The following is a 13,278-nucleotide window of genomic DNA, read 5'->3' on the forward strand; positions in this document are numbered from 1 at the left end:
TGACATTCAAAATTTACAAAGACCATCTACAAACGGGAGTAGAAAAACAAATGAAATGGGCAAAGGAAGCACCTGAGTAGACATGCAAAAAGGACACAAAATGGCCATCAAGTCCATAGAATGATGTCAGAGAAATACAAATTAGAACCACTGACATACCGTCTCACCCCATTAGGAGGGCTGTTGTCAGAAAGTCAGTGATTTCCAGCAGTGATGGTGTGAAGAAGAGCAAACTTATGCACTGTTGGTGGGAATGAAGGGTGGTGCAACCATTATGGAAAACAGTCGGGAGATAGGTAGAGAAATTTAAATAATGTATTCTGAATTCAGGAAATGAAATCATCACCTCACCAATGTTCCCATGTTCATTGCAGCATTACTCACAGTCCCTTATCACCACTTACATGTCCACTGGTAGAATAAACTTTGGTGTGTATGTCCACAGAAGGAACATTATTAAGCCTTCAAAAAGAATGCAGTCCTGCCATTTTCTATACTGTGCATGGGTCTGGAGAACATTGTGCTAGGTGAGATAAGCCAGTCACAGAAAGAAGAGTACGACACGATCTCACTCATATGTGAAATCTAAAAAAAGAAAGAAGTCAGGTATTTAGAGATAGAGAATAAAACAAAGGCTATCAGAAGTGGGATGGGGTACAATAGGAAATGGGGAGATGTAAATCAAATCACACAATCAAATGAAACATCTGTTCAATGAATAGATAGATAGATACATAGACACATAGATACATAGATAAATAGCCCATAACATCATGTTGTATTACATGTTTTTTTCCTTCTTGGCAGAACTGAGGTTATTTAAACTCAGGGTATCATGGTTGCTAGGTAAGTGTTCTACTGCTGGGTGAGGCCTCCAGATCATCTCCTATTCCTTGGGTCTTGGGGGTTGAACTCTGGGTCTGGGCGTAGTCCCCCAGCTCTTCAGCTCAAGATGAGCATTCTACCACTTGAGCCACAGCACCATTTCCAGGTTTCTGATTATTTTTATTGGAGATAAGAGTCTCATGGACTTTCCTTCCCAGGCTGGCTTTGAACCATGATCCTCAGATCTCAGCCTCCTGAGTAGCTAGGATTACAGGCATGAGCCACTGGCACCTGGCCCATCTTTTTTTTTTTTTTTATTAAAAGGAAAAAAGAAAGCTGGACAACTAGCTGGACTATTCACCAACAAAAAAGGATTTTTGATGTTAATCAGTGTTCGTCTTCCTCTAAACAGCATACTACAATTTCCCAGTATTTAAAATGCTAAAGGAAAAAGAAAACCTCTTTTTCTTATTCATTTTTCTAATGATTCTACCTTGGAAATTGAACATGGTATTTAAATTTGAATTTGGAGCTCAATAATTGAGCTTGTATGTCAGACCCCTTGGCCAAACTCTTGGGAGCTCCTAATCACAATAAAAAGAAAGACAAAGCCTATGTGAGCAGATGTGTTCAAATGATGCTTGCTTTCTGTACTCACTGGCCTGTGGTGAGGCAGAATGAGACAGGAGGAATATGGCAGAGTTCAGGGCGAATCCTAGGCCTCTGGTCTGTGCCTCTGAGTGAATCGTGGCTTCATTCAGTATGACAAGGGGCACAAAAGGAGAAACAGGTGTTGGGCTGGTGGTAATGTCAACATGGCAGGTGTATTTTAAGTATAGAACGGTTACAGGTGTTCTGAACCATAATGGGTATAAGGGTGGTGAGGTAAGAAGGTTCCCAAGATCTCAGGGTCAGCGTCTGGATCTTAGGCATGTGTTATGGTATGGATAGGAAGGGGAGCCCTCCCCCAAAAGACTCAAGTAATGAAAAATTGGATCCCAGCTTGTAGGTGATTCAATCATGAGGGCTCTGACACAAGCACTGAGTTCATCCACTGATGGATTCATAATTTGCTGGCGTTATTGTGAGGTGGTGAGAAGTGGGGCCTCTTTAGAGAAAGTAAGTTGGAGTTATACTGTTGAAGGGTATCCTCCCCCTCCCCCTCTCCCCCTCGCTCCCATCCTCCTCTCCCTCTTTCCCTCCCTTTATCTCTTCCTATTTCTCCTTCCATCTTTCTCCATTTCTCTCCCTCCCTATTTCCTTCTCTCTCCATCTCTCCATTTCTCTCTCTCTCCATCTGTCTCCATCCCTGTCTCTCCATCTCTCTCTTCATTTCTCTCTCCTCTGCATCTCTTTTTCTCTGTGTGTGTGTGTGTGTGTCTCTCTCTCTCTCTCTCTCCATCTCCACCTCTATATCTCTGCATCTTGGCTGTCATGTCCTCCCTGCCATGACATTGTTCTTTGTCTGCGTGGCCAAAAACAATGGACCCAGTAGCCAATCATGGACTGAAACCTCAGAAACCGTGAGCCAGAATAAGCCTGTCTTCTTTTTAAGTTGTTTCTCTCAGGTATTTGTCACAGCAATGAAAGTCTGATGAGCACAGCTGGTGTCTGATGATGTTAGTTCATGAAACATTGATGGAGAAAGGAGCAGGAAGATACAGGCAGTCTTTCCTGGTTAGGAGCTGCCCTTTTGGGATCTCTGCTGCTGTTTTTATATCTCGTGTCCTGAAACAATGAGCAACAATCACTAGTGGACATAATCCTTTAAGATGAGGATATCTTCCCATGGCTTCTCCAGGCTACTCCACAGAGCTTGCGTCTAATGATCATTTGGCAATCTTAATGCCTGCCTTTTAATTGCTTTTGAAATCTAACTTTATTTCTTTTTAATAGCGAACCACACATTCATGCATTTGTTTTTCATTATTTGGAGAATATTAGTTTCTGTGATCAAACTCATGTAGGTAATGCTATATGTGTGTGTGTATGTGTGTAAAGATATGTGTGTGTGTGTGTGTGTGTGTGTATATATATATATATGTCTGCATATGTGTGTATATGTATGTGTTGTGTGTGCCGGGCCTGGGGCTTGAACTCTAGGTCTGAGTGCTGTCCCTGAGCTTTTTTGCTCAAGGCTAGCACTCTACCACTTGGGCTACAGCTCCACTTCTAGCTTTTTTTTTTTTTTTTTTGGTAGTTTTTGTTGAAGATTAAAGTCTCACAGACTTTCCTGCCCCAGTTGGCTTTGAACCATGATCCTCAGATCTCAGCCCTGAGTAGCGAGGATAATAGGTGTGAGCCAGTGGCACTTGGCTTTGGGCTTTATTTTCTAATAGAACTGTGGTTTGGCTTTTCCATGGATGTTTCCACAGATAGTTGTCATGAGATCTCCCCGATTAGTCACTTGCTTTCTGGCTCTGAATTATTTAAAATTTTCTCTCTGCCTCTGTGTCTATTCAGAGTTATCTTAAGATGTGACACATTTAGCTTTTATTGCAGACTGAAAGTTCCTATTTTTTATTTGCAGCTTATCCTCTTTTTTGTGGTACTCTGGGAGCATAATTAAGATGCCTGGCTTTACTTCTTTCTTACAAATATCGCCTCACTATTCTGTCTTTAATTAGCTGAAATCATTCTCGTGTAAACAAATAACAATTGCAGACTATACAACCTACTTTCTGTTGTTGTGAGGATTTAAGTGCATCCATTGTGTGTGAAATTCATCTTAAAAAACACTAGCTGTGACATATTTTGTCATTTTGTATGATGCCAATGGAAAACAAAGACTCATTTTTGCATTTTTATTCTTGTGAGACCTTTTTTATTCTAATACTCATTTTTGGAACCAGTGTGGCAGGTAAAGTAGAGACAAGCCTTGGAGTCACACTGAGTTGGAAACTTCAGCCTAGTGTCACCTTGGATAAATTGCTTAATCTCTGTATAGGTATCCTGTATATGAAATAAGGATTGTGGGCTGGGCAGGGTAGCTGCTGTCTGTAAGACTGACTACTAAGGAGGCTGAGGCCAGGGGATTTCTTGGGCCTAGGAGTTTAGGGCCAGCCTGAGCAACATAGCAAGACATTGTCTCTTAAAAGAAAATGAAGAGCTGGGTGCCAGTGGCTCATTCCTGTAATCCTAGCTATTCAAGAGGGTGAGATCTGAGGATCACAGTTCAAAGCCAGCCCTGTCAGGAAATTCCCTGTGAGACTACTACCTCTGATTAACCACTCAAAAACTTAAAGTGGATCTGTGGCTCAAAATGGTAGAGCACTAGCCTTGACTCTGAGTTCAGGCCCCACAACTAACCAGAGAAGAAGGAGAAGGAGAAGAAAAAGAGGAAGAAGAAGGGGAAGGGGAGGAGGAGGAAAAATAGGAGGAGGAGGAGGAGGAGAAGGAAACAAGGGTGATGATAATAGTTGTCTCTTTGTGGGTTATACACATTGGTCTGCATTCAGTGCTGGTGACCTGGGACTGGGAAGGTGGCTCAGTGGTATAGCGCTTGCCTTGCATGCATGAGGCCCTGGGTTTGATTCTTCAGCACCACATAAGCAAAAAGAAAAAAGCCGGAAGTGGCACTGTGGCTCAAGTGGTAGAGCGCTAGCCTTGAGCTGAAGAGCTGAGCGCCCAGGCCCAGAAATCAGGCCCCACAACCGGACCCAAAAACAAAAATGCTGGTGACCTTTTTTATATAAGAGAAGGGTTCTTAACTAGTTCCCCAGATTAAAGGGAACTTCCAGCTGCTATGCCAGGCTTTCTAGAGAACATCCACAGCAAACTGAATACTTGTGACAGGCACCTTTTTAGTATGCTTATGCATTTCCACATCAACCTAAACCTGTTCGTGTTTCTTGTTGATGTTTATTCCCAATCTATTTATATCAGTTGAACTCATTATTATGATGATCATAAATTGTACTTAACTCTTAGGCAAGCAGATGAAATATAAGTGCCAAAGCCAGCTGCTTTTCTTCTGCAAATGTTAACTTGGGAATTTGGGTAAGAGTTAACAGATGACTAAGGTAAAGTTCCTAGGATAGTCAAATTCATGGAGACCAGAAGCTGCATGGCAGCTACCAGGGGCAGGAGAGAAAGTAAAATCGGGAAGCAATTGTTTAATGGGTCCAGATCTTTAGTTGTGTACTGGGTGTGAACCTGGAGATAAACAATTGTGTTGTGTATATACACTACAAAAGTACTTAATGTGACTGTGCACATATGAGTCAAGGTGATACATTTATGTCACTATGGATTTTACCACTTTAGCTATGGGTAAGATAACATTTCAAGATTGGGAACAGGAATAAAGTATCCAGAGGTATTCCCCATCTGCATTATGTTTCAGTGGTCTTTAAGGGTTTAAAAAAAATTTTGTAGGAAAGCACAATAAGCAGTTCCAACTCGTATTTTAGGTGTCTATGCATGGCAGAGAACGAGGTCTGCTTTCAGTAGATCAGCCCTCAAACTCCTCACAGATCCACATTCCAAAGGGGGGGAAATGTGTGTGTGTGTGTGTGTGTGTGTGTGTGTGTGTGTGTGTGTGTGTGTGTGTGTGTGTGTGGTGTGTGTGTGTGTGTGTGTGTGTGTGTGTGTGTGTGTGCAGTTTAAAATTAAATACCTAAACACACTCTGAGATAGAGACCACCGCAATTTTCCCTGTTCTCTGTTGACCAGACATTCCAGGGAGAGGGGCATAACCTTGAGCAGGAGGAGCAAGGTCATTGCCTTTGGCTGAAAGCTGTGAAGTGGCAGCAGGGGATTTCTAGCAGCTGGGGGGTCTGAGAGATCCAAGGGGTCCAACAGGTTCCATGACTGAGTGTATTTCCCTCTTGCGAAGAGACTTTGAAATAAACTGTTGGCTCTTGGTTCAGATTGCTTCTGATGGAGCATCTTCACTGTTTATACCCAATCTTCTGAAGGCTTCCTTGCCTTTGATTTTCCTTATATACAACAGTTAGTCCATTTGCAATATACCAACCATTGTGCTCTCACCATAGTCAAAAGATGTGTCTATGTATGTGAGTCCCAAGTGATGACAGAGCTCCATCCATGTCAAATACTTTCCAGTATGTATGTTGACATTCATAAGACTAACCTCAGATTTTGCTTAAGAAAGGTATCTAAAGTCCCTTTTGGCATTTGATGATACAATTTCTCTCTCTCTCTCTCTCTCTCTCTCTCTCTCTCTCTCTCTCTCTCTCTCTCTCTCTCTCTCTCTCTCTCTCTCTCTCTCTCTCTTTCCCTCCCTCCTGGTGCTAATCCTTGGGTTTGAACACAGGGTCTGGACACTGCCCCTTACCCTCTTTTGTTCAAGGCTAGTGCTCTATTTGTAGAGCCACAGCTCTCTTTGTAACTTTGTGATAGTTAATTGGAGATATGAGGCTCACAGACTTTCCTGCCCTGGTTCCCTTTGAACTGTGATCCTCAGATCTCAGTCTCTTTAGTAGCTAGGATTATAGGCATGGGCTACCAGTATCCAGCACTCTTCATTTTTTTAACATCCTATCTTTAGATTATCTTTGTATGAAGAATTTTCCATCTAGTATATCAGTGCATGAATACAATGCATCTTAATGAATATTACTTCCGCCATCTTTCTCTCCCGTGTCTCCCAACTCTACCCATTCCCCCGCTACCTGGTTCCATTTTCACATATATATGTTAAACATTGTGACTGTATTCACCAACAATCTTTGGATCATGGTTCCCAAGACCATAGCCGATCATAAGGTTGCCCAAATTTACTTTTAGATATTCCCTTCCAATTCTTCCAATAAGGAACACTGTATTATATGGTCACTTTTGTCTTTTTTCTTGTCAGATACCAATGTGCTTTTCCTTTCTCTGAGCCCTCAAGTTGTGAGTGCTTCAGGAGAAGCCAAGACCCCCTTTTGCTAGTGTGACTGACCATAAATGCAGTACAACAATCCCATGATTTCTCTGCAGGGTCTGTTTTCCTTCGGCATGTTAGCCTGTGCTGACCTTTTAGTGGGAATACTATTGTCTCATTTATACTTAGCCCTTCATTTAGCCAAGTTTTGTTGTTTTCCTTGGTTTCAAATTTTATCTCTTTATGCAAACTGAGAACTGAAGCCTTTCATTTGACTTGTGATCTTGCACATTCTGGAAGCTCATACATGTAATTGTGGAACAAATAAAGCAGCTGGAAGAAATCGTTCCTGAACAAAACCCAAGTGGGGCATTTGGAGTTGGGCCAAGATTTCAGCCGCTACAGAAGGAGATGTAAAAAGGCCGCCTATGTTACAAAGCCAACAAATCATTTCTGGCCCAATAAGAATGTCCTTCAGGCCATGAGGCTAGAGGGTAAGGAGTTTTGTACTTTAAACTGTCTCATCACAAAATAGAGTGTTGGGTGGAGCCCACCCTAGTCTCTACCTCAAGTTAATTCCTGTGATAAAACTCCAGGTAAAAAAGAACATGGAGTAGCAGATTGAAATTTGGAGGCTGTTCAGGCTGAATCCATAACCCCTCCCCACCCTTCCCCTACCACTAAACTACACTGTGGTCCTAGGCAAGATATGGGCCCACATTTCCCATCCCAAATGAGGAGTTATTATAACACAAACTTAGTTTTAAGGAATCTCAAGATGTTAGGAAACAAAGAACCAGGAATAAGTAAAGCCCTGTCAAATGAAGTCTAGTGTTTATATCCTCCTTTTAGAAGAGGAAGTTAAATGTTCTTCAGGGAGCCAACAATTAAATAAAGCCTCTCTGGACATTTTTGACATGACTGGTTATTTTCTATGTATATGAAATCTGAGTTTACATGTACAAAAGCCAAAGATTGGAAGGACTGGATTTTTAAAAAAATAACGTTAAGGAGTGTCCCAATTGTTTGTCAATGCATTCTGGCAGTAGTGACCAATTCTTGGCCTGTATACCAATGCCTCTTAAACTTTAGATGCAGAAGACTCACCTGTAGAGTTTGGGAAAGAATGGCTCATATTTTACCAAGGGGAGGTGAGTGGAGCGAGTACATTGAACATCTTTCTGGTCCTATTCTCGGAGTTTCTAATTCAACAGATATTGTGGTGGAGCCTGAAATGTTGGCATCTTCTCTGGAGTTGTGACTCAAGTGGTAAAGTACCCACCAAACAAGTAGAAGGCCTTGAATTCAAATCCCAGCATCACCCCTCAAAACACTCTCTTGCAACTTGCTACATCACAAAAAAAAATGATATTGATGTACAGAGTACACAATGTGAGATGCTCAGAATGGACCAGGCAAAGAAAACACAACCAGGTCCATAAAGCAGGTGCAACTTGTATTGGTGCTATACTCAAAGATGATGCTAATCACACTGTATCAGTGCAAGTAGATGTGCCACATGCATGTGGCTAAGAGGCATTTAAGAGAACACAAATGCAAAGGCATAGAAAACTGAAACTACATGACAGCTCCAGGGCCACAGAGTTGCTTTACCAGAACAAAGACACATGACTGTTGGGAAGGAAGAGGACCTGTGGCAAGGAGATGGCAATAAGTAGCTAGATCAGTGATCAGAAGAAAGGAGCGATGTGCTCTGAGGAGTTCAGTTGTTTTCCTAATGTGGCAAAGAGAAATCAGTTGTCAAGAAGGTAAAGTTAGCCAGGCGCCAGTGGCTCACGCCTGTAATCCTAGCTACTCAGGAGGCTGAGATCTGAGGATCGTGGTTTAAAGCCAGCCCGGGCAGGAAAGTCCGTGACACTCTTATCTCCAATAAAACCACTAGAAAACCGGAAGTGGTGCTGTGGCTCAAGCGGTAGAGCGCTTGCCTTGAGCCAAAGAGCTGAGGGACAGCACCCAAACCCAGAGTTCAAGCCCCATGACCGACAAAAAAAAAAAAAAGAAGGTAAAGTTAATAATAACATTGAATTCAGGAAAATACAATGTAGTAAATCCCAGATGTGGAAATGTGGCTTGGGTGATAGAGCACCAACTGTGAGCAAGAAAGCCAAGCAGGTGCAAGACCCGAAGTTGAAGCCCTAGTACCAGCAATGTAGTCAACCCAATAATCTTGCTGAAATCACACATTGGTTGAAAGTTAATCTCTTGAGTATTTGTTTTCTCTGTCCTGCTCATTTTTTATAGCATGTGACCATTTTCATGTTCTTAAGTAGTACTTATTTTTTACTACTTATTACTTATTTCATGTTACTTTCCAAGTTGTTTTTCTGTACCAGCCATCCTTGTCTAAATCTATTGTATTAATGAACCACTAAAATGCCCAGGTATTAACAAAGTATCTTACTGAAAATATGGGAGGGGGAGTGTTAGTTACAGAAGCAATGTTTGTTTATTACAGAAGCTATAGAGACAAGCAAACAAGCTTCAATCCCATTTACATTTCAGAAATCACTGCTGAAACCTCTAGACTAACTTTTTAAATCCTTTTCTGAGTATATCTTCATTCTTCCCTACCAAAATAGGATTATGAAACATATGTCTTGAACCCAGCATTGTCTGTCTAAGCAATCTGTCAGTTGTTGGCTGTTGGAACTATCCCAACCTAATTCCCATTGTTGGACATTTAGTCCCATGCTCAAGCTGGAAGCTGAGGAACAGGAGCCATCCTGGCAGACACAGGGGGGTGGAGCTATGGACATTGTGGTGGAAGGAATGCTGGGACACAGGCCAAGAGAGAGGAGGAACAGGAAGATGTGTGCTAAGTCTGGGTCATGGAGAGTGAAGGCTGATGGGAGTGGGGGCAGGTGAGATCAAAACTTCAAAACTAATAGCATATGGTCAGACATCCTGGGACAGAAGTGATCTAAACTAAGTTAAGGCCAGATACAGGTGGCTAATGCCTGTATTCCTAGCTTCTCAGGAGGCTGAGATCTGAGAGTCCACGAGACTCTTAATCTCCACTCAACCAGCAAAAAGCTGGAAAAAGAAGCATGGCTCAAATGAGAGAGCTCTAGCTTTGAACAACAAAAAAAAAAGCTAAGAAACAGCATCCAGGCCATGAGTTCAAGCCCCAGAACCAGCACCAAGACATAAATAAATACTGAAGGAATATTGTCATAGCCAAGCAAAGCACCTGGTAAGCACAGGGAAGTGTCTGGAATCTAGGCTTGTCTGCCTTTAGAATCCACTCTCTTACATGCAGTATACATGCAGGGTCTCCTCTGCAGACAGACAAGCCAGATGGAATCAACTGGTGAACCAAAGTCTTTGGTGCCTGAAATTGTTGGTATGTTGAGGTCAGACAAGAAGATCTATGGAATGAAAAAAGCAGAAACAAGGATGCGGCCCTGGATCACTGGTAGCTAAAAGACAAGACTTTAGAAAACAAGTGAATGGAGACTGGGAAGGTGGCTCAGTGGTAGAGTACTTGCCTTGCATGTATCAGGCCCTGGGTTTGATTCCTCCACATAAGCAGAAAAAGCTGGAAGTAGTGCTGTGGCTTAAGTGGTAGAGTGCTAGCCTTGAGCTGAAGAACTGAGGGACAGTGCCCAGGCCCAGAGTTCAGGCCCCATGACCTACCAAAAAAAAAAAAAAGGAGGGGCTGGGAAGGTGGCTCAGTGGTAGAGTGCCTGCCTTGCATGCATGGGGCCCTGGGTTCAATTCCTCAGCACCACATAAACAGAAAAAAAAGCCGAAGTGGCACTGTGGCTCAAGTGGTAGAGTGCTAGCCTTGAGCTGAAGAGCTGAGGGAAAGCGCCCAGGCCCAGAGTACAGGCCCCACGACTGGACCCAAAAAAAAAAAAAAAAAGGAGAAGGGGGGGAAGAAGAGGAAGAGGAGGAGGAGAAGGAGGAGGAAGAAAACAAATGAATGATCCATAGTCTTCAACACCACCAGGAGATGGCTACATGTAAGCACTTGAAGATCCCTTGGATTTGGCAATAATGCAAACATGGAGAGTTCACGATGGCAGTATGAATGAAATAGTAGGGACAGAGGCAGGCCCTGAGGTCAGAAGTAAATTGGCAATTAGAAAGTAGAGCAAAGCCTAGCTTCTAAGAAGGCTGAGATCTGAGAATCAAAGTTTGAAGCCAGCCTGGACAGCCAAATCTGAGTCCAGTCTCTTATCACTATAACAAAAAGCCAAGTAAGTTTAAGCCCCAGTATGCGCGCACGCGCGCGCGCGCGCACACACACACACACACACACACACACACACACATGAGAAAGTAGAGAAAACTGGTGTGAACTATACTGTCTTGAAGAATGAAAAAAAAAAAGTGCCATGGAATCTAGAAAGATATCTAAGAATATATCTGAAGGCCCAGGTTCCTTTCTTCTCCTAGGAAACATATGGCTTGTGCTTACAGAAGTGTAATGCTGTCATTTCAGACTTACTGCATACCAGCATTGCTAAGCACTTTATACAGACCATCTCTCTCCAGTCTTACAATAAAAGTTCATAAAATGGGTCTCCTTTCTGACTCTATTTTATACACGAGGTCTCTGAAGACTAGAGAGGTTAAGCCTCAGGTCACCCGGCTTGTAAGTGATGGGACCAATATTCTAATCTGGACCAGTGTGCATGCATTGCCCAGATCCTATGAAGAACTGTTACTCGGTGGCCATGAGACCAAGTGTGTTCCTGTTTGTGAAGAAGGGGAGTAGCTGCACTGAGGATTCCTGGCCCCGGGGACCTGCCAGTAGAATGGGGAGTCCTCATGGGCTTTTGCTTTCTTATTGTCCATCTTCAGCCTTTTTCTACAGAGCAGAGACTTGTGGTATCTCCTAGAATTCCATCACAGTGCTGCCTTGCACTGTTGGGACAGCATGAGACATCTTTTCCAAGTCTCCCAGACCTTCCTGGGCTTTCCTTGAAGAAAGGCACACAGGACATTTTTCCATTCTGTATCTGATTCTTCAACCATTGGGAGGTTATTTCCCACATACAATCCATGGCTAGAGTGCAAGGGAGTTGTACCAATGTGAAAACCCAAATTCAAGACACTCACAAAAGGGATGTAAGAAAAAGTATACAAGGAGAAGGAAACTTCTTTCATGATTTAAGAAATGAATTAATAAGGTAACTTGAAAATCATATTACTCTGGTTCTAAATTAGTTTGTTATTTGCTGAAAGCTATTTTCAGAAAATGATATGTTTAACTTGTCCTGTGTACACCGAAGTCTAACTTTTTAATTAAACAATGCTTTTGCCAAGGTCTCCCCCTTGCATGGACTCCAGATGCATATTCAGAAAGTACTGTGTGAATAGCAGTGGATGAGCACACAGCCAACTAGTCAGTCTGTGTACTCACTTCAGCGACTGCCACTTGACCAGATGAAATCTTGTTTTCACTCTTTCCCTAGACTGAAAGATTGTTTCACCTAGTCTCACAAGCTGTAAGACAACAGAAACAGTTGTACTTTATATTCTAGCTAGATATATTCCTAAGCAATATTAATTGATTCCAAATCTCTAGTTGTTCAATTGATACAAATTGATTCTGATCATTATAATTCTATAGCACTGCAGCTTTATAGCTATAAGGCTAATTGCTATAAATCTCCTTCCCATTGTCTCTGTCCCCCCACATTGCAAGACAGTACTAGTGGGAGGTGCACCCTGGCAGGTCACCTCACAGTGGTCCAGAAAAACAAAATACCAAGGAGAGCTTACCTTGCTCTTGATCAGATCATGGGGCCTGAAGCCAGAGAGCTGACGTGGAAACACAGGTCCCAGAATTAACAACAAAAGTGAAGCCGGGAAAATTTAGTTCCATAGAGATATTTATTAAGGCCTAGGTGTTAACTCTTGGGCTTGAACCACAAGTATGTGTTGGATGGAAAGTTGGAGAGCAACAGGAAGCAACTGGGCAGCTGGAGAGGGAAGAATGGGGGTGGGATTAGCCGTGCAGAAGATGCTCAAGAGAGATTTCAGATCAGGAGGCCCATGATCCAAATTGCTTGCGACAGATGGCCTTCCTGGTGTTAGTCATCTTCCTAGAAATGCTGTACGTGTGGACTTTGTATGACCAAAACCTTTTCCTATCATGGAGATAACGTTTACCTTGCTCCCCTCTGTTGGCATCTGCATGGATGGCACAAAATCAGAAGCAGGTAAAGTTGTCTGGGTTACTTCACTGAATTGAGCCGTGTCAAGACAGTTGGACCGAACTACTGTAGTTTTTCCCTTTCCCACACAGAAAGAAGGCTCCATTTCATATAAGAATGTGTTGGATGAAGCAAAAGAATTGATTAGCTCCTCAAATGCTCATCTTTGGAGTATTCACATGCCATTCTGATCACCTTCCGTGGTCTCATGTGTATCTCCAGGAAAACTGTGTCAGCATGGCCTTCGTGAGCTCCCAGCCGGCCTCCCCTTTGCGGAGCACTGTCGTGACTGACAGACTGCCGTGGCTCGGACCATGGTAATTTGGTGGACATTTTCTCAGAAGTGAATGAAATAAGCCTGTCATCTCAAGAAAAAAAAACAGCTGATAGAATTTGTTGCCAATGACAGAATTTGAGCTTTCAAGTGATAATTAG

The 13,278-nt window shown here is 42.6% G+C and overlaps 1 protein-coding gene across 2 annotated transcripts in view; it reads left to right on the top strand.

The window, feature by feature from the left end:
* Positions 1–13,278, top strand: part of LOC138810592 (EF-hand calcium-binding domain-containing protein 11) — a 135,895-nt gene that overhangs the window by 80,149 nt on the left and 42,468 nt on the right. The window contains exon 6 of one of the 2 annotated variants that reach the window (XM_069997794.1): positions 12,936–13,243. The exons of the other annotated variant lie outside the window; for it this stretch is intronic. Coding sequence (XP_069853895.1) covers positions 12,936–12,987 — 52 coding nt within the window. The 3' untranslated portion in view covers positions 12,988–13,243. Of the gene's footprint in view, positions 1–12,935; positions 13,244–13,278 lie in introns of those variants that run through there. 2 annotated transcript variants of the gene reach the window in all.

Source organism: Dipodomys merriami, unplaced genomic scaffold, assembly GCF_024711535.1.
Source record: "Dipodomys merriami isolate MVZ:Mamm:240054 unplaced genomic scaffold, mDipMer1.0.p SCAF_50, whole genome shotgun sequence".
NCBI lineage: Eukaryota > Metazoa > Chordata > Mammalia > Rodentia > Heteromyidae > Dipodomys > Dipodomys merriami.